Source organism: Dendropsophus ebraccatus, chromosome 9 (assembly GCF_027789765.1).
Source record: "Dendropsophus ebraccatus isolate aDenEbr1 chromosome 9, aDenEbr1.pat, whole genome shotgun sequence".
Lineage (NCBI taxonomy): Eukaryota > Metazoa > Chordata > Amphibia > Anura > Hylidae > Dendropsophus > Dendropsophus ebraccatus.
The window spans coordinates 26,054,185-26,076,263 of record NC_091462.1 but is presented as its reverse complement, the minus strand read 5'-3'; the positions used below and the strand labels follow the sequence as shown (position 1 = coordinate 26,076,263).

At 41.3% G+C, this 22,079-nt stretch overlaps 1 protein-coding gene across 8 annotated transcripts in view; it reads left to right on the top strand.

Moving 5' to 3' along the window:
• RBMS1 (RNA binding motif single stranded interacting protein 1) overlaps window positions 1-22,079 on the top strand; it is a 294,933-nt gene that overhangs the window by 145,519 nt on the left and 127,335 nt on the right. Inside the window, exon 1 of one of the 8 annotated variants that reach the window (XM_069982797.1) lies at window positions 10,710-11,024. The exons of the other annotated variants lie outside the window; for them this stretch is intronic. Coding sequence (XP_069838898.1) covers window positions 10,974-11,024 — 51 coding nt within the window. The 5' untranslated portion in view covers window positions 10,710-10,973. Of the gene's footprint in view, window positions 1-10,709; window positions 11,025-22,079 lie in introns of those variants that run through there. 8 annotated transcript variants of the gene reach the window in all.

Below are 22,079 nucleotides of genomic sequence, written 5' to 3'. Positions count from 1 at the left end.
CACTGTGTTTCTCCAAAAAAACAAAAATAATCCCTAGCTTTGTTTAACAGGCGTTTTGGAGTAGGCTTGAAACATAAGCCCTAGTCTAAAAATAAGAAGTGGTAAGAAGATGCCTAATAGGGGATATTAAATGGATTGTTCACCAAAGAGCAAAATTCTTTCAAGTAAACTAGTGCCAGAAAGAGCGAGAGATTTGTGATTTACTTCTATTAATAAATCTCAAGCCCTCTGGTACGTATCAGCTGCTGTATGTCCTGACGGAAGTGGTATATTCTCTCCAGCCTGACATAGTGTTCTCCTCTGCCACCTCTGTGCATGTCAGGAACTGTCTCCAGAGCAGTAGCAAATCCCCATAGAGTTTTTTTTTCCAGCTGAGCTCTCCAGACTGGAAATAATACCACTTCCTGCAGGACATACAGCAGCTGATAAGCTGATCTTTTTCAATAGAAGTAAATTACAAATCTCTGGCACCAGCTGACCTGATTTTTTTTGTTGAATTATTTCTTGAATATGGGTGGATGGAGGGCAAGTGGTACGGAGGGGGAAGATATAAAGTATGATGACAACCAGCAGAGGGCGATGTATACAGTATGGGGGAAGAATTACAGAGGGGGAGGAAGGTATACAGCATGGGAGGCCTAACTAAAGGGGGACTCACAGTATAGAAACCTAACAACAGTGGGACATAAAGTATGGCAACTAAAGTAGTAGTACTATAGTAGTAAGGCATGCTGTTTTTTCTCAGTAAATAAGACCTACCATGAAAATAAGCCCTAGTCCTTTTCGGGCGGGGGGTGGATACATAAGGCTCTTTCTTAATTTTTGACACACATGGTAGTAAAGAAAAATCCCAAACTAAAAAAAAAAATTCACCCTTCATTTCCCCCCCTATATTTTATATGGGGATTCTGATATGAAGACTAAAGTACTTTTTTGTATTTCTGGATCTGTATGTATTTGTTCTATATACCTGTATTATGTTATTATATACCTGTACTATAATACTCTCTGTCTACCTGTATTATCCTCTTGTCACAGTGATCACTGGCTGCGGCTTCTTAGGAGAGCGTCCCCGAGGAGGGAGTGTGTTACAGCATTATATCCTAGGGAGTACGAGCTAAACTTAGTGGACACTAATTGTTAGGTGCAGCCGCTCCCCCTTTCATTGTTTCATCATCTCTAATCCATAGACAGTTGTTTTGTTCAGTGAGAAATCCACCAGTGACTATAGTTTTATGTCTTGTGTTATATCTTCAGCCTTGTTTCACATCTATATACTGTATATTATTTCGGTATATACTATAAGCATTAAAAAAAAATCAGAAATCATGAATATTGATATAAACAATGAGAGTGGAGCAGCACAGTCATCGCATGGTTAACCTTATCGCTTTATAGCCTAGGGGTATCCCCATCTATTTTAACCAGGACTGCATTGCCTCCCTGTGCTGGCGTGGGTCTGCTCAAGTTTCCTCCCCTATTCCAAATAGATCTAAGTTAGGCAGCTTTTACTCAGAGAGATTTATCTGACAGATATTTGAAGCCAGAGCCAGGAACAGACTATAAACAGGGAACAGGTCATAAAGGAAAGACTGAGATTTCTCCTCTCCTCAAATCCATTCCTGGCTTTGGCTTCCAAAATCTGTCAGATAAATCTCTCTGTGCAAACGTACCATTAGACTAGGTACACATTCTGTTTTCAGCCCTACACCATCGGGAACCTAGGAAAATAGGATGCTGAAGTTAGCCCGACGTGTAGACCGGCGGTACTGTTGACTTGAATGGGCAGGATGTAGTCATTTTGTGACTATGTTTTGTCCATTTCCTGGACGTACACTTTTTTTTTTGTTTGTTTTGTACAAAATTAAAAAGCGTACTCTTCCATGCTATGAAGCCCGGCACAAAAAAAAAAAAGTTTACATCCAGGAAATAGACAGAATGTAGTCACAAATGACCATATCCTGCCCATACAAGTCAATGGGACCATTGGCCACACACTGGTCTAACGTCAGCATCCTATTTTTTATAGGTTTCCCACATACAGCATGGCGTGGGGATGTGAACCTAGTCCTCTCCAACCTTCTATAGAGCCTCCCAATATAGCTGCCTACTCACTGCCCACTTTTTTTTTGTGTTTATCTCCCATAGACTTCTATAAGGAGTTTTCCAACACCATAAAAAATGTCATGTTTAAATGTATGTTACTGGACAAGGAGGTACATAAACACCTATAGTAATGTAGTGCATAGAAAAAAAATTATGTCTCCTGGTCCAACATAGGTAAAAAATACTGCGTTCCATTAAAGTCAATGGGAAATTGTCTGTCATTGCAAACACCATAAAGAATAATGTCTGTAATTGACTATAATCGTCCAAATAATGAACATGCTCATTATTTACCACCTGTAATATAGTGATTTCCTAGACATAGCGATTCCCTAGTCACAGTATCACTACTGTAAATAAAACTTTGTTAAGATCAATAACACAATCAAATATAATAAACTTTGTAATATATCTTATCAGACAAAAATACTTCCTTCTCCTGTTATCAAGCATCATGTGGCTGTAGAACCTATGTACAGTACTAACATGTTTATGGCCATGGTTAAACTCAGCGTTGCTATTTTATTTCTTTATGGATCAATGCGGCTGGCGACTAATGTCTGTTAATGGGATTAAGACTAGAAGGATAATATTGTTAGGCCATAGCAGAATGGATGGAACAGGTAGAGAATTGTGATGCCATATGTACTCGCCTGCTCATACTGGTTTTGATGGAATCAACAAAATAATTGTATATGCTTGTAAATGGACTAAATGTAGACACTACTGGGCTAAAGGTGGTCATTAGAGCTGAGCGAACTTCAAGCATGCTTGGGCTCATCCGATCCCGAGCATGCAGCATTCGACTAGCAGTGGCTGTTGAGGTTGGATGTAGCCCTAGAGTGTCCGGGACAACACTATGACCTATGGCTGCATCCATGTTTTCCAGGACTTCCTAGGGCTGCATCCAACTTCAGCGTGCTAGGGTTCGGACAAACTCAAGCATGCTCGAGGCTCAGGCTTATCCCTTCAAGAACAAAAGGACCAGGCAGTGAAAATCCAACACGTCCAACCCTTCTCCTCTCTGACATCATCTGTCGGCAGAGTCAGGGGGCCCTAATACAACTTACACCACCAGCAGCAGGTTCCGCCAACTTTAGTATGAAGTATATGGACACGTCTAGTCTGGTTCCATTGTAGCGTCTCATTATAAGCAATCCTGACTCATCTTAAAGTGAATGTACAATCAGGTACACAGTGTTAAGTGTTTAACATGAATAGAACGGTTCCTGTGCATGGCCCCAGTCTATTCCTGGGCGCTTTCCTGAGTGGGGCATGAAGCACTGGAGGTGGGCCCGCCCGCCCCCAGGGTGCCGATCAGCCCAGAGGGGAGGGCCGATCGTCACACTGGTGGCCCACCTCCAGTGCTTCATGCCCAGCTGGTGTAGGAATAGACCGGTGCCATGCGCTGGAACCGGACCTCAGGTCATAAAAGGTCCACGACACCGGATTCCCCGTGGCGGCGCCATTCTATTCATGTAGAAAACGTAAAGGGAAAGGCTCTGCCCCGGCACGGGAGGTGACCGGTCCTCTTTAAAGCGAGAGCTTTAACATTCATATACAGAAAATAGACGTGTTCACACCGCAAAGCTACATATGCATTTCCCGTGGCGGCGCCATCCTCTTATAGGCCATATCAAACGCGAGTTCAGAGTTTTCGCACCAGAATGCTGCAGAGCCCTGAAGATTAATAGTTGCAAAGTGATTTCCTTTTAGCATGCAAAACCACAGGTATTTTTATTAGCATATTATTAATATCTGACTGTGTGTACCCATACTGTACCATTCATATCACGCTGTATTGAAGCTAATCTAATTTCCAGCTTCAGTGACCTTATAAGCTCCAATAGGTCTGCTGCTTACCAGCCTGCGCCTTGTGTCTGTTTTCTCCTATTATTATTTATGCCTAAGAAGAGCATGTCGTTGTATAATTTGCTGCTACATTTCTATAACTTACAAATACCATGTTTTTTTTTTTTTTTTTTTTTCCCCTTTTACTCGGCCGTGAGCTTCTGGCTGGTTTTAGATTTCACGAGACACAAATAAAAAAATGAAATCCTATTTTTTTTGCAGTGGATTTTAAAGCTTTGCAATCCCTGTGACCTCTAATAGGGATAGAATGCCCTTGACAACTGATCCCATAAATCCATTTTATCTAGTCTATCCCCTATGCAAATTAAATAATAGATCTGTGGCAGCACGCCGGCAGATTGCACTTGGTTTTATTCACTGCTTACCAGAAAGGGTTACTTTTTTTTTTCTAGACGCGTCAAGGTCTTATTATGGTTAATGGCAGGTAAGTTCCTAACATATGGTGGGGAGAGTCAATGTAAAGTGATGAGCTTTGGGTGACTGCAGCCACTCAGTCACCAAGGGCAGGCTGTCCTTGGTGGTCACTGTCCCCTCATCGACTAAGCTGGTGTGATTTTTAACAATTAGGCCACCATGAAGACCACTTGTCTAGCATAGAGGTCAGGGCGGTAGACAGATATGTGCAGCTGCTGCTGCTGAACCTTTGAGAAATAGCACTGATGCCAGTCACTGAATATTGTCACTTTTTTTTTTCTTTTTATATGAGGATTAAAATATTTTACCTTCAAATCCAGTAGAGCATACTATAAGTGCAGCTTTCTAAGGCTATGTTCACACGCAGATTTTTGAGCCATCATTTTACAGATGAAATTACAGATGTATTTTTGAGGGTTTTTTAAGATATCTTTTCCCCCAGCCATTTGTGCAATTATGGCAAAAAAAAAAAAAAATTGCATTAAATTTTTGCATTAAATTTCTTTTTAAAAGGAACCTATCACTCAGGACGCGGGCGCAGAGCCCACCCGACCCCCCTGGTGCAGCCCCGGATACTTACACTTTCCTGCGAGTCCCGCTCCTAGAACCGGTCCTGGGACGGAGATATCGGCGCCCGAAGCTGAGCGTGCGCTGTATGCTAATCAGCAGAGATGAGTCCGATGCCCATAGAGAATGAATGGAGCCATCATTCTCTTTGGGCATCAGACTCATCTCTGCAGCGCGTGCACCGCTTCCGACGGGGATAACTTAGCCACAGTGGCGGCATATGAAACCCAATACCCACATGGCATCTTTGGGTTTGGCATTTTTTCAGGAACATGTTCATTCTTCAGCGCGGACAGGACAGGAACGTGCACCTCCCATAGACTCCCATTATGAGCGGGAGGCTAACGGCATTCCGCGGATTGTCCGCCGCGCAATTCCGCTATTTTTGTGGGAACGGGGCCGAAGGAGGAGACTTATCAAACTGGTGTGAAGTAGAATTGTCTTAGTTGCCCCTAGCAACCAATCAGATTCCACCTTTCATTCCTTACAGAGTCTTTGGGAAATGAAGGGTGGAATCTGATTGGTTGCTAGGGGCAACTAAGACAATTCTACTTTACACCAGTTTGATAAATCTCCCCCTAAATGTCTCCACAGGGCTCCTGTAGTTGGAGTATGGAATAGCAGAGTAGATCTGCCATTTCCGTATAAAATGTGTGGGTTACTATGGGTGATGACTGCCACTGTGTGCCATCTGTCATAGGCGTCCATTTAACGGTTATGCCATGAGGTTTCTTAGGTCATAGCATTGTCGCTCATGGGTGAAGGGTGTGTTAAGCAGATGCCCCATCTGTGCCAATGGCATCCATAACCTATAGGCTTTTTAAAAGGATATGTCCATTAATCAGATACTATATTAGCCCAGGGGTAACAGATGCAATAAACAGATTCCAAACAGTAGAATTCATTGCCAATGTCTATAATGGATCAGAAAGTGAAGCCATGCAAGTTATCAATAACCAAATCTCACCCTAAGTGCTGATAGACTAAGGGTCCTATTCCACGGGCCAATGGGGGCATGATCAATAATGTAAATGAGCGCAATCTGCTTGATTGGCACTCATTTACTGGGCCTATTCCACGGCCCGATAATCGTTTAGCGAGGGCTGCAGGGACATCATTACCGATGTCCTTGCAGCCCTTGTTTAAACAACATACATTACCTACACATGTTGCAGGGCTTGTCCTGTGCTCCTTCTTCCTCCCGGTCCCGCGAGCAGCAGCAGCAGCTTCGGTGCGGCCTGTCTGATCTGACAGACCGCTCAGCCAATCACTGGCCGCGGCGGTCCTGGCCAGTGAATGGCTGAGCGGTCTGTCAGCTAAGACAGGCAGCAGCGAAGTTGCTGCTACGCGCGGGATCGGGAGGAAGGAGCGCAGGAGAAGCCCTGCAACATGTGTAGGTAATGTAAGGAGTTTGTGAGATCGTCGCTCACCCGCTGCGCTTCGCTATTCCACGCAGCAAAGCGCGGTGGGTGCATGATGATTTCGCTGAGCTGAGTACTCTGCATAACAAGCTGGTTGGTGGGGGGAGACAGGTTGGACCCCCGCCAATCCCGAAAACAGGGACACAGTTGTCCCTACGGTTAGTGTTGAGCGAACCTGTCATAATGTTCTGGTTTGCCAACGTTTTATTTTCCATGGCCGAATATTTTGAAAGGTCCACTGAACACTACCTACAATGAATGGCGCATGCATTGCGGCCTAGCGCTCCATTCACCATCTATGGGGCTGCCTAACATTTCTGATTTCAGCACATGGAAACATTCTATGGGGGTCTATGGAGAATGAATAGGACAACTGGGTCCCCATTCTCAGGATCGGTGGGATTCCCATCAGTTAGACCCCCAATGATCAGCTTGTTATCCCCTATCTAATGGAAAGGAGAATACTTTTTAAAGCGAATGTACCAATTCACTTAGTGATTTGAGATCCTGGTGGCGTAATCCTTTTTTTAAATGCGTCGCCCAGTTGACATGATTGGCACAGTTTTCTTCATTTGCACTTTCTTCCGCTCTATGTACTGAAGGTGGGCCCAGCATCACCAGTATAACCATATCCCCTAACCATCAGGACCAATACACCTGCTTACAGGCTTCACAGTCAGGCGCAGAAAGTAAGGGAAAACAGTTAAATAATTGTTGGGATCCCAACACCGTAAAAACTACAGTTCCATATATATCCCTATATCCTTGTTTCCTTTGATGTATCATCACTATATACGTCCATTGGCCATACCAAAGGCATGGGGGTAGTCAGAGAGGCTCCCGAGCTCAGACATTTCCCCGTATGCAGTGACATTTTTGGTGGATCTTCTCTGGGTCATAATCACCGAGAACTGTTTCTTTTTCCAGGACAAATACTATGTCCAACGCGATGGGCAGTAACGTCGCTCCGACTAACGCAAACATGTATATGTCTGATCTGGAGAGTAGGTTCGTCTATGTGTCCCACCACTTCAGGCTTGTCCTGAGGTGTTGAAGATACATAGACGACATTTTTGTGATCTGGAAGGGGTCTGACACAGAATTGGATGACTTTTTTGTATATTTGAATTCAGAGAATAACAACATTAAATTTACAAAAGTGGCCGCCAAGGAGGTATTTAATTGTTGGACGCCTGGGTCTATAAAGATGGAAATTAGGGATGGTCGGAACCTGCCGAGGTTCGGGTTCATACAAACCTGAACTCTCGGCAATGATTCCCGTTGTCTGCCCGCTCTGTGGAGAGGGTGGATACAGCCGGAGGACCGCCTGGAAAACTGGGATACAGCCTATGGCTATGGCTGTATCCCAGTTTTCCAGGCGGTCCACCGGCTGTATCCACCCTCTCCACGAAGGTGGAAGACAGCGGGAATCATTGCCGAGAGTTCAGGTTCGTACGAACCCGAACCTCTGCAAGTTCGGACCATCCCTAATGGAAATCAATTACTGACTGATCTGTATGTAAAACCCACAGAGAGAAACAACCTCCTTTTGTATAGTAGCCATCACCCGAAACAGATGCTTAAATCCTTACCCTATAGTCAGCTTTTGAGGGTAACAAGAATAGTGCAAGACCCTGACTAACTCACCTCGAGACTGAATGACCGGATGATGTGGAAAATTCCTCAACAGGAGGTATCTACAAACCCTTATAACCGAACAGAGACAGAAGGCACTGCCCCCTAGGAGTAGAAGGGCAAATGAGGAGGGTGCTCGTATCACGTATTCAGGCGTGAGTAACCGTATTGCGAGGATTATCAGGCGAGTGGCAGATTCAGTGAATTTTTGTTGGAATGCCCTCACAAAAGTGGGGGCGCCACTGACTCTGTGAGGTTGTCAAGATGTGGCACTCTAGCAGTTTCTATAACTACCATTAGGGGTGCAACCCTCAGTTAGACCTGTAGCTTTACAGTGTTAGGGTTCCAGATAACCATTTTGGGTCCCTTTGTTTATTACCTCTACCTGTGAAGCCTGTGGGCTGATAAAAGTGGCCTAGATACAACATCTTGCAGTTCTGATAATCACCACCAGGGGTGTTATTCCCCGTTTTGGACCCTCAGTTGGACCTGTAGTTTTTACAGTGTCTGGGTCCCAACAATTATTTAACTGTTTCCCCTTACCTTCTGCCAGGGGCGTAGCTAGGATTCACAGGGCCCCAAAGCAAAACATTGTAAGGGCACCCCCCCCCCCCACCCCACACACAACACAAAGCACTGTGCATATATATATATATATATATATATATATATATATATATATATAGTTTGTTTTTGTTTTTTTTCTGTAATGTGGCCAAAAACTAAAATTTCTTGTGACTGGCAGAGCAGAGAGCCAATGGCTGCCTGCTCTGTCAGTCCACTGTTTTTAATTATAAGAGCTCATTAGGAGCCCTTTGGAGAAATACATAGGTGCAGGAACAGACTACCTTCTGCTTAACCCCTTAAGTACTGCAGTGTGTAAGTGACCCAATGTTCAGAAGACATGAAGATCTCAGCTTTACTGCTGGTGCACTGATAACCCCTGACCTCTGCAGGAGCTAAAGAGAACAGAGGTCAGGGGTTATCAGAGCAACGAAGCAGAGATCTCTTTGTCTTCTGCTTGTTAACCCCTTTTTTTGTGTTGCAGCATGTAAGTAAACAATGGGTCACTTACACACTGCAGTACATAAGGGGTTAAGCAGAAGGACACACAGCACGCTCTTACCTTCTCCGCCGGGCCCTCTTCCGGCACGGGCCCCATAGCAGCTGCCTATCCTGCCTCTATGGTAGCTACGCCACTGCCTTCTGCGTATACCTGTGAAGCCTGTAAGCAGATGTATTGGCCCTGATGATAACCATCATATATCCAGCCTGATTTATTAGCAATTTCTGTTTTTGTTCATATCCAAGATGGCACCTTGGATAACTTGGACATCATTCCGCATGGTGACGAAGTAGGATGATGCATGCGCAGTATTGCCTGATCTTCAGCGTTTGCTGCATACAGGGACGCCATGTTACAGTAGCATGCATGCAGGGTAATGTAATGTATAGTTACACTGTGTCACTTATCACACTGCACCTATTAAGAACTTTATTAGGGATTTAATTGAATATTGAGAATTTATAGAAAGATGTAGCTATGATATTCTCATTCAGGATACTGGATTGTGCTGTTTATTTACACATGGTATATGCACACTTGTATACTGTATGATATGATTGTATCAATGATAAATTAATTTAATTATTGGATCTTTGTTTGTTGTGTAACACATTTAAAGGGGTACTCCGGCGAAAATCTTTCAAATCAACTGGTGTCAGTAAGTTATATAGATTAGTAATTTAATTCTATTTAAAAATCTCAAGTCGTCCAGTACTTATCAGCTGCTGTATGTCCTGCAGGAAGTGATGTATTCTTTCCAGTCTGACACAGCGCTTTCTGCCGCCACCTCTGTCCAGAGCAGCAGCAAATTCCTATAGACAGTTCCTGACATGAACAGAGGTGGCAGCAGAGAGCACTGTGTCAGACTGGAAAGTATACATCACTTCCTGCAGGATATACAGCAGCTGATAAGTATCAGAAGATGTGAGATTTTTTAATAGAAGCAAATTACAAATCTATACAACTTTCTGAATCCAGTTGATTTGAAAGAAAAAGATTTTCGCGGGATAATCCCTTTAAGGAGTGGTTTTGGCACCGAGACAGGATGAGGAATAGGCGAAACGTCGCTAGTAGGATGTGAATAAAGAATCACCTCATGGAGGGGGGGGGGGGGGCAGACTAACTTTAAATCTTAAAAAACCCTTTAAGGACATTACTGAGTTCATGTAAATGTGAGCTTTTCAAGAAGTTCTGCAGCAGCTGAGCCCTTACACAAGCAGCAGGAAGCCCTGTATATTGCAGTCTATGTGCCCCCAGTCCCCCCCTCGCCTCCGCTCCCAGCCGCCTGCTCGCCGCTCTCACTGCTGAGTACAGGAAGGAGGTGATGGCTGCACTGAGGAATGTGTGGTATGCCTGGCAGACCCTACCATTCTCCCTCAGAGGGGGAACCTACTCAGACGCTTTGCACTTCACACAGGTTTATCACAGCCAGTCAGCGCTTATCCCGAATTCATCTCATCCGCCAGGTTTTGTCTATGTCCCAGCCTAATAAATATTTAGAGTGAGGGGATTATTGGCAGAATAATAGGCGATATTGTTAGGAGGCTCCCCCCGTCGCTGCGGATTGGTACGTGCCGTGGTAGGTGGGATCAGCTCTGCGGGGAAGTCTCTGGCAGATCAATGAAGTCGCTTTGATGGCAGTGTCGGCCAATTGAGCGGAGCGCCAGGGGCACACACAATCCTCCTCATAATAACAGGGGGGCTTCCATTTGTCACCCGGCCGGGTAACGTGCTGCGAGGGGGGGGACACAGCCGGGTGTGGTGGCCGCCCTGTATCCCAGGCTGCACGGAGAGCGGAGTTTGGGGAAACTTACATTACAAAAGTTGCCTTTATTTTCTGCTGGAGGATCCCCGGACACGGCGAGGGCACAGGAGCCGGGACAGGACCAGGAATGATTTTTCCAAGTAGCAGTAACCCTGTGAGAACCCCGTATAGGAAGCAGGTGAGAGAGAACGGCCGCATTGCATCCTGGGATCGGCCGATCTGATCGTACAGAGTCAGTGTGACAAATCATACAATAAAATGGACTTGTACAACTACAACTCCCAGCATGCCTAACCACCCATCTGAGGGTATAGATTGGATAAGGCAGGGGTGTTGCACAACTACAACTCCCAGCATTTCCAGACAGACTGGATCTAAGGCAGTGGGCTCCAGGCTGTTGCAACACTACAACTCCTAGCATGCCTGGACAGCCTTTAGTTGCACATATAAGATTACTTATAGGATCTAATGCTGGGAGTTGTAGTTCTTGCATCATTCACATGATCTGATTGTACAGATGTGATCTGATGGGTTAGGATGAGGATGCAGCTGGTTGTATGACATCTAGGGGGTGAGCTGGACTATATGCAGGATAATAGAGCGCAGTTATAATGTGTGGACTACTATACACCATGGGGCTATAGGATGTCCTGGCTGTATAGAGGGATCAAAGAAGATTTTATATATATATATATATATATATATATATATATATATATATATATATATATATATTATAGAGAGAGATCTGCATGCACTGGTTCGGCTTTGTAGCATCTTATGTCCTGACTGTATATATGTATATAAGACCATAGGAGTTATTGCTTCTGCTATGTGAATAGTACATGCTATATAGGAAGAGATCTGCATGCAATCTTATGGCTTTGTGGGAGGATGTAGGATATAAAGTCCTGACTGTATATATAGTAAGGTCACATGATACTGCTTATATGTGGACAGTATATAATATATACTGTATATTATGCCATTCTATGTATCGGTGTACTAGAGATCTGCAATCCTCTGGTTCAAGTAAGATCCCTGGCTGTACAATGTGATCCTGTGTGTGTGTATATATATATATATATATATATATATATATATATATATATATATATATATATATATATATATAATTAGTATCTCCATCTTATATAGACTCCAACTTTTAGCCTATACTTATAATATGATGTATGGACAAGGATATGTGATCTAGGTGTCTATATGGGCAGTTATATAGATCCATTGCACAGTATAGGAATATACCATTGCACTATGATATATATACACTGCAGGGATGAGCCCGGTCTATAATGATCTCTTCTTTGGGACTATGAAGACGCTGGTTGAGTCATTGGAAAATCCTTGTGATCCTGTGTCGGCTGTGTACTATCCCTGGGCTCTGATCATCTCCATTATGTGAAGGGTCTGGGGCTGTAAGCGATCTCATATCCTGGATGTATAGAAGCAGCGGGTGATGTATGGACGCCTCTCTACAGTAATACCATTCAGGGCATACGCTGCGGTCACCTTGTCTTGTATTACAGCAATGGGTGTCCTAGGCTTGTGCCATTTCTGATATGTCATCGGCGACTCCATCCAATGCGACCGTCTCATCCGTTCTACCCCTAGACGTAAAGCAGATGGAACACAAAGTTGCTTTCTTTAGGCGTTTTGCATTGTGAAAGCTGAACAAGGATTATTGTTACAGATGTTTCTTGTTTTTTTTTTTCACACCAGGTGTTTGTATCTATTTGTCATAATATTTATTTATACCAAGTTCTGTTGATTTTGTCTTCTAAGTTTTTTTTGTTCCATTGTTTTCTTTTTTGCTAATTTTTTTTTTTTTTTTGCGTTGGTCTTTGGGTTCAATGCAACAAGGAAAACCCATAAAATCACATTGTACGCCCTCTGTAGCTTTACAGCGTAAAAGGCCAAATTGTTAGTCAGGGTGTACGGTGTTTTCTCACTCCACCTGTAACTCCTAATGAAGTGGTTCACCCTTTAGGTTGTGTATGTGCTTGTGTTTGTTGTCAGTGCGCTACAGGGTGTTAGCATTGAGATGCAAAAAAAAAAAAAACTGCTGAGGGTGAGGCCTCTTACTGGAAGGGCTGTACCGAGTGCGGATGTGAGTTTTCTGCCTAGTCTTGTGTATGCAGATAAGATTCAGTGCATACATTCAGAGAGACCTAGGAGGCTCTATGAATCAGCAGCACACACACTTCCCTTCTATATTCCCCCATTCATTGCAGAAGGTAGCATGGTGGCGGGCATAGTACCGTGGGCTGCTTTTTGTTACCACAAGGGTCAGATAGGCGGCCAAACAACCGTATCAGCTGGCACGTGTGACGCTCTTTGGCATAATCTCATCTTATTGACTTGAGTCCGTATATTGGACGTTATAGGGGACAACACGAAGGTAAAAGCTCAGCGTTACCTGTTCAGTTTTGTAGCCAAGTTTGGGACTGGTTTTTGTAAATAAAAGCTGAAAAATTTAATATAAAAAAAAAAAAAATCTAAAATTTTCAAAAAAATCATCCATTGAGTATAGAGAGTGGTAAATGGGATAATGTGTATTTGAAATACTATTAAAGCGAATGTTTTATCCTGGTCTATTTTCAACCTCTGGTGCATGTGTTTCATCATTCAGGGAGAGAGGCGACAGCTTTGGCTTGTGCTCCTAGGCTGGGAATAATGGGGAGGTCTCCTGGGGACTGCCTTTTTTTATAGGTGACTGTTCAAATCAAAGCTATGCTTACCGGAGACTGTAATAAAAGAGTACGAAACATAATACGAGAGCAAACCGTAAAAAAATCTGCTGGATTCTGGGTGGTATTGACGCGTTTCAGGGGGAGGTTGCCTATCAAAAATGAAGGCTGAGTGCATTAGAGGATGGACTCTCCTTACATCATGAGTGATGCAGGCCTCGCAGAGGGTATCAGGTTGCGTTATAACTATAATATATTGGTCTTTTTTGTCTCGTTTCATGTGGCGGCCTTCGTTCTGGGACCTTGATGCTGTTAATGCATGCTAGATGGATAAGGTGTCCTGGGATGACAGGTGCTGAGCGCGCTTCGGAGGTGTCAAACATTTTAGGGCTTAATGGCTTGTTAGCTAAACAAGAATTTAGGTGGGAACAGATTAGCTTGTTCCATTGTAAAAAGAAAAAAAAAATCTGAATATTTTATGTAGGCCTTTTGCAAAATGTTACTATTTTTATGTTTTTTTTTTTAATTTTATTTAAGAAGAAATAGTATTCAGTGTCATACATGACAGGCTGCAGTAATGCAGATTGTGATGGGAACAGACATTATCTTTTCCTGGAAGGCTCTTCATTGCCAAAGGCTTTTTGACCCCTGAAGTCCTTTCTGTTCTGTAGGATTTCCTGTCGTTGTTATTGATAGGAATGTATGCTTAAAGATATGCTAAAAGCTAAAAAAACTAGGCATAAAAGTAAAAGCGGCAAAAAAAGACAAACGTAGTGGCAGTGTGCATATGTGGGTTAAGTGTTTGAACGGTTTTCTTTATCGTTGTTGACCTGTAAAATAGATGATTTTATTTATTTTCAAAAATTCTGTTGAAAAGTAAAATTTTTGTTTTGATTTACTCTTTGGTTTTAAGGATTTAAACCTAATTTCCCTTGAACCAACTTTATATTTAACCATTAGAACCTTTAAAATTTCAAATAAATGGAAAGACTTGCGGAGAATTTACCAAACGGGTATTCCATTTATTAAAATTTTTTGTTATATTGAAATCAGCATTTTTATGTGAAAAAAACAGTATTTTATTGTTCTGGACATCAATACTTTGGGTAGAAGTTACCTTGTTCTCCTCCTTTTTACTGGTGAACAGATTACCAGATATGTAAAATTTTCAAACCCCTCCCGCCCCCCAGGCCAGGTTCACACGGTGCAGTTTTTGATGACTCTTTTTAGCCTTAGCAAGCAATGTATATACACAAAAAGGAACATGTATAAGTCTGTAACTTTTTTTCCTTTATACTTTTTAACCTTTTTTTAAAAGTAAAAAATTACACTGGCCAAACCAATAATAATAATCCTCACGATGGCCTTTGTGACGCACACTTTATTTGTGATGTTATGATCTCAGCAGCAGTTTAATTTTCAGTATTTCATAGTTTGTTTTAAAATTTTTGTAGTGTTTTTTATTTTTTGTTTTGTTTTTTCTTCGTGGCATTGTTCCCTTCACAAATCACGTGAGTTAGTGATCATGTGATCCAAGAACATGAAAACATGAAACTCAACAAACATTGACACATGCATTTTGTAAGAAGTTAACAAAAACAACAAAAAAATAAAAAATAACCAAGGTCTATGGGAGAAAAAATAGCACACACCGCCTGGGAAACGCCCCATCTGGAGCACAAAACAGCAGATCCCCCCCCCCCCCCCAATATAAAATAATAAATAAATAAAATTGTTAGTAAAATATTTTGTATTGACTTCCAGCTAACATCTATATATAGATAAACATCTATAATAAGAAAAGAAATGGGGGGAGATGGACCAGAAGGTGGGCTTTTTCTTTCTGCAATGTTCTATATTCCAAAAATATTTATGCCATACTGTATAGCTTGGTTATAGTATGTGTATAGTGTTTGGATTTTTTTATTTTTTTTAAACATTTTTTTTTTTTTATTCTAGTATTTTTATTCAAAACTGTCAAGTAGAAATGTGACGTAAACCATGCCGTCTAGGTAAAGAAAATAACAATTGCCTATAGTGTTTGCTGACGTAACTGCGCGGGTCACTATGTCATTGAGATTTTTCAGGAATGCAGAGAGAGCGAAGAGTGACAAATGTAATTGCAGTTATGTGATCTGCACATCCCATTCTGTGGATTTCCCCAAAGGGCGTGAAAATCTACAGTATATCATAGGGGTTATATCCAGGGTGACGGAGAAAGATGTCTACTCCCACCACACCCCCTATTCAGCGTCCCAGCTGCAAATGAGGCAACCACTGTACGCTAAATGACTTGAGTTAATAGACAAAATATTCAACGTCCAGCAGGGAGGGCCGGCGGGAACATTTGTTTGGCAGTAAACATCCACTTCCTATATACAAGCCTCCTTATACTCCCAAATTCATCGCTGTCTTCGATTTACAGGAAATCCAATTAGACCTTGGTGGGATCTAAAACTTTTGCAAACAGGAGGAATAAAGTCCCCCCCCCCCCCCCCCATCTGTTTTTGCTAATGTATCCCTGAGTGTTTTGTCACCGTGCAAACATCCACTGTTACATTGGATCTCTTTGCTTTGTAATCTGTTTGCTTAGTTGCTGACCCCATGATGGGGGGTGGGGTGGGTTCAAAAGAGGCGACGGGGTGGTAAGCAAGCTTAGGTTGCAAAACAAAAAGAGAGGGAGGGGTAAATCCTGCAAATATTGAAAAATCCACATTCATACAATCTTATTTTTTTGTGTTTTTGTTCCACTTGGTGTTTTGCATCAATTCGGTGCATGGTGTTTATGTTGTGTTTTTTAGTTTTTGTTTTTTTTTTGTTGTTTTTTTTTTTTTAGCCTGGCTTTCAAGCAGATTACTGGGCGTTCCCACACACGAGGAATTTAGCAGTATCTCCCAGTGTTTGGCCTTGTTAGAAACTGATGCACTAAACTGTTGAATTAATCCTTTCACACACACCCCCCAACCCCCATTCAGAGCTAAATCTGTGTTGTCCTTTCTGTACACACAGTACAGCATGGAGATGGTTTATTTTTATGCTCTCTAGGCACACTGGAAGTGTTCTTGAGGTGAATGATGCAATATCCATTACAAAAAATACAGAGTTTTGTCCTTAAAAAAAAAAAAAAAAAAGGAATAATAATAAAAAAAAAACCTGTGTGTACAGCTCTGTGAATTATATTTGATAAATAAAGATATATTTTTAAAATTTTTTAAATTATTTACTATTACTTACTATACTATACTTTTTACTTTGCGGTCGTATTTTATATAATTTTTTTTTAGATAAATTTGTACGTTTTGTGACACACAAAAATTTTATAAAAATATTCAAACGTGTTTCAGTTGAAAATTAACAGAAAATAATCAAAAGATAAGCGATTTTAATAATTTTTATAATTAAAAAAACAATTCTAGAAAACATATAACGTATAAATATATAGCCTAGACCCAATATAGGTATCTGCGTTAAAGAATCTATTGTATATAGCGTTATGGGTTTTGATGGTGCGATATATACAAAGGGTCATAAATAATATTGGATTAAATTTTTATCATAAATTTTCTTTTGGATCGTTATGTAGTCGCCATGACCGGGTAAATTGGAGCAAATATTTTTGGCTGGTGGTGGTGGGGGTAATTAATTATTTTTTATGGCCTTATGGCCCTATAGGCAATTTGTGTAAGAGCCGTTCAGTATTGTTATCCGATAGTTTGCTCAGCTTTGTGTGTATTTGAAATATTAAATTCCCGGGAAGTTATAATGGATGCCTCCCCAGTGCCCTATGCAATTTGTAGTTCCTATGGTAACCCGGGGCAGCGGAGAATAAAAATGATTTGTAATAGTGAAACCATAACATTTAAAGAGGCAGGGAGCAGGAAATACTCAGGGCAAGACCCTGACATATGTGTTAAACAGATAAGAGCTTTTAGGGGTGTTTACAGTGTACAGATGTTCCACATCTGACCAGATGATTGTTGGCGTTTTGCAGTAAAGTAAGGGTTTTAGGAAGTTGCGTGAACATTGGCTCTACAGGAAATGTGCAGGAATTGTAACACTGCCCCTTTAATATGTGGGAGTCATAAATTACATCAAAACCTCAGTAGACCTTGTGGGTCCCTTTAATTCCTACTAGATAGCTCCTCCTCAAATTCAAACATTTTTGAAAAATAAAGCTAGCGGTTAAGCTTTAATATAAATGTTTTGGGGTAGATGCATGAGAGGAAAAATAAATGCATTGTATTTATTCAGAGGTGACTTGTGTTTTAGAGAACATTCCATAAAGTTAGGCTTTTAGGCCTGTAGAGCACCTAGAATCTAGGATTAAGTTTATTTACTAACCGTCATTTCCTAAAACAGTGTGAAAGTGAATTAAAAAAAACAAAACAAAAAACTATACTCACCTGCCCCCCGGTCCCATGCAGCTTCTGCTTCAAGCACTTCCTGGTTGGTGATGATGCACTGTGTCTTTTTTGGAAGGTGGTTGGCTGAAATGGGGTAGTTCCTGTAGGAATGGTGCATTATCAGCAACCAGGAAGGAGGACTGGGGACTGTGAGTGTCGATAGGACAGCTGCATGGGATCAGGGAAGGTGAGTATAATCCCTGGATAACTCCTTTAATTTTTACTTAAATTACTAATTACTTAATTTTTCCTTAATTACTATACCATAAAAAAAGAAAATTACAATAAAAACAATGTGTAGTCTCCAGTCAAGTCAAAACTAACATATTTCTCGCTGACTGATGTTTTTTGGAAGTGGGTTCACGATTTGGCAATGGGAATGTGATCTGCAAAATAGAGGGGCCATCCAGGATCCACTTTTGGCACTGCAGCTCAGTTCTATTAAAGTTAATAAAGCTGAGTTGCAATACCACATACAGCCTGAGGACAGGTGTGGTGCTGTTTTTGAAAAATTAAACAGACAATTCTTTTTAGGTAACTGCTTTTAAGATGGAAGATTTTTTGTTTTGTTTTGTTTTGTTGCTTTGGATATAGGTAACGGATAGTTCTGAATCTGTAACTCTTAATCTTACTGTCTTATTGGCAAATGAAATAATGTGGCCAAAGGTTTGAATCCGCAGCTCTGCTCTTATGTTGTGTAATTGGGGGAACAGATGTTGGAAATGTCTCTTCAAAGCAGCTGGAGTTCCCACCCAGTGCAGATCATGGAAGTCGTTCCGGTCAAGAAGACCTGCAGTGTACAGAGAATTGTTTGTAGAATTCCCATAGGACCAAGCTAAAATGTTCTCATATGCAGCCCTTCCCGGAATAAGGTTTTTTTTTTTTTTTTTTTTTTTTCTAATTTGCCTTGTGAAGCAGGGAAAGAATCATCAGTTTCTCAGATACTCGCCTTTCCTCAGATGCACATTGAAGTACAGAGCCATACTGACAATGATTTATGATGCCGTGGGTAGATACAGTGCTACATATTTTTTTTTTTTATTGTGAAGGTTCCTACTGTTTCTTCTAGACTGTGAAAGGAAGTCTTTGTCGACTGTACAAAAAAAAAAAGTTGTTTTTATAGAAATGTGCTAATGTGCGTAATAATGTCATCTTTAGAGTTCTAGAATTTTTGTAATTTCCTCAAGAATTTTTCGGAACTATAATACAAAGCTCTAATAAAAACTGAACTGAATTAAAAAAAAAAAAAAAAAAAAAAAAATTTATATATATATATATATATATATATATATATATATATATATATATATATATATAATTTTTTTTTTTTTTTTTTTTTTTTTTGCTTAGTTGTAGTTTTGTTCTCTTGTGTTTCTGAGGCTTTACATCTACCTGGACAAAGGTAGTGGTGCCAAATTATACCATGTATAATAATGGGTATTTTTTAAATTGATTTTTAAACCTTTTCTTCTATATTCCTGCGTTTTCCGTTACCGTTGGCACAACTCTCCATTGATGTCTGTGTCCACCTACACAAGGCTTGGCAGAGGGGGCATTTATTCTAAATGGAGCTGCTGCCATACATCTATATTATCTCCTTGAGAACAATACTATGGGCACTTTGAAATCCAATGTGTCTGACTATTGTATTCCCCTGACATCTGCTGGGAGGCTACCATACACGTTAGATGGTTGATCCCATTGAAATGAATAGGTTTGGCTAATTTTGCTTTGTTGTGTATGACCGGATTTAGTCCTGCAGTTGTAGATACTGTATGCCATATGAATATTACTGGAGATTAACAAACTTGCCAAAGGTTCAGGTTCACCGGAACCCGAATGATCGGCATTTAAAGTGTCACTGTCGTGAATTTTTTTTTTGCAGAAATCAATAGTCCAGGCGATTTTAAGAAACTTTGTAATTGGGTTTATTATCCAAAAAATGCATTTTTATCATGAAAAAGCAGTTTGAAGCTCTCCCCCCTGTCTTCATTGTTCTCCTATGGAGAGAGCTAAAGAAAAGACCAAAACAGGACAACAAAGAGTTAATCTACAAATCCCTCACGGGATATCTCCTGTGACAGTCACCAGTGACCTGTCTGAGCTCAGATTACAGCTGTCACCCAGCTCTGTGCCTGTAATCCTCTGTTATCTGCTTTCTGCTGCCGGCTAACTCCCTCCTTCCTCCTCCCCCCTCCCCTCTCTATAGGAATAGACAGAGTGTGACTCATGCAACAAGTCACAATTTTCAGATTTTTCAGAGTGGATGAAAAAGAGGAAGGAGGGGGGGGGGACCTGGGAAAAGGCTTTTTACATGCAGATAATGGCAGATTTGGCTAATAAACCCAATTACAAAGTTTCTTAAAATCGCCTGGACTATTGATTTCTGCAACAAAAAAAAATACGACAGTGACTCTTTAAATCCCGCTGCCTTGAGAAGGTGCACGCAGCCTGAGGACAACCTATAGCTGTATCCGTGTTTTCTAGGCAACTTAATTCATATGCGAACCCAAACTTTCGGTAAATTTGCTCATCTCTCAATATTACTACCTTCTAATCTGGAATAACCAAATTATCAGAACTTTTTTGAGATAAGCTGGAAGACATTCCAGATAGATTCTCTATGTGCCTAAAGCAGCCTATGTGCCTAGTTGTAAGTGGTTAATGGGTGGTCTCTAGAGTGAGGATGATGCTATTGTAGGGATATAGATGGGTTTCCTCCATGAGTAGATAGCCAAACACACACGGTCTATTGACATATTCTTGTTTCTGTCAAGGATCATGAGGGTCTACTTGAAGTAAACTTAAAATAAACAGCTCCTATGTCAAGGTTAAGATTTAGCGACAAAATAGAACTAGTTGAGGAAGCCAATGCAAAGACAGTATTGATGGGTATTTTTTTTTTTAGAGATAGCTGATAGGGAAATAAAGCAAATGTTATCTGTCTCTTGGCTGATGGCTCTTAGCAAAGTTATAAAATGATGTTTTCTACTAAGCACAAGTGTCATAGTATTGAACAGGCTTGCTGGACTGTTCCGGTTTGGCAACGTTTTCCAAACCCGAATGCGCAGCATTTGACTCCCCGCTGATGCAGAAGTTGTATACCGCCTTAGCAAGTCCTAGAAAACATGACCAATAGCTGTTTACATGCTTTCCTGGCAGCTTTAGGGCTGCATCTAACTTCTCCAGCCTCTGGGAGTCAAATGCTGAGCGTTCGGATTTGGAGAAAGTTGCCAAGCCCGAACAGATTGGTAATTCTGCCCAACACTAGTCATAGAGGCTGTAGTGAATTGCAGCATGCATGCCTCCTCCTGCCTCTCCCTTCTTGGCGTATATCAATCAGTAATGGTAGGATAGGGTGGGGGAGGGAGGAGGCGTGCATGCTGAAGCTCATCAGCTGGAAGTTAAAGTGGTATTTCCATCTCCAAAAAGTTGTCCTCTGTTCACAGGATGGGGAATAAAAAGCTTAATGCATTGGGGTACGCCTACTGAGAGCCACAATAGTGGAGAAAAGTGTATCTTAGAAGAATGAAGTGCACCACGCATCCAGCACTCTATTCATTCTACTATGACTATGGTATTGTATAAAGGAAATGAGACTATCCCTTAAAGCACAGACCTTTTAGAGGGGCAAAAGTCAATTTATTCTCAAATTATTGAATCAGTGGGACAAATATACAGATGCAGAGAATGAGACCAGGGCAGAGACCCTGGGGGTTGTCTACGGTTGGACAAACTTGACTGTTTTCTTCTAAAAAAAAAAAAAAAAATAGCCGTTCTTGGGTCATATGTTGTATAGCACCTCAACCCTATTTTCTTGATTTAAAACTGATCTTCAGTACCAGACACAACCCATGGACAGGTATGGTGCTGTTTCGGGAGGAAAGTTGACATATTTTTCCACTCCTGGAAATCCCTTTAAAAAGTTAGTTCGTTTTAGCCCTTACCCTATCAGACTATAGATCTGGGCAGCCTCCAGTGTTCTGGTATTTTGCTAATCCCGCTTGATGTACCCGCTCCGGCACACCAGATTATTGGAGATGTCACTGTAATGATTTGACGTGTGCAGAAGTGCAGATTATGTATGCATTGTCTGTATGGATGGAGCGTTACAGCTATATA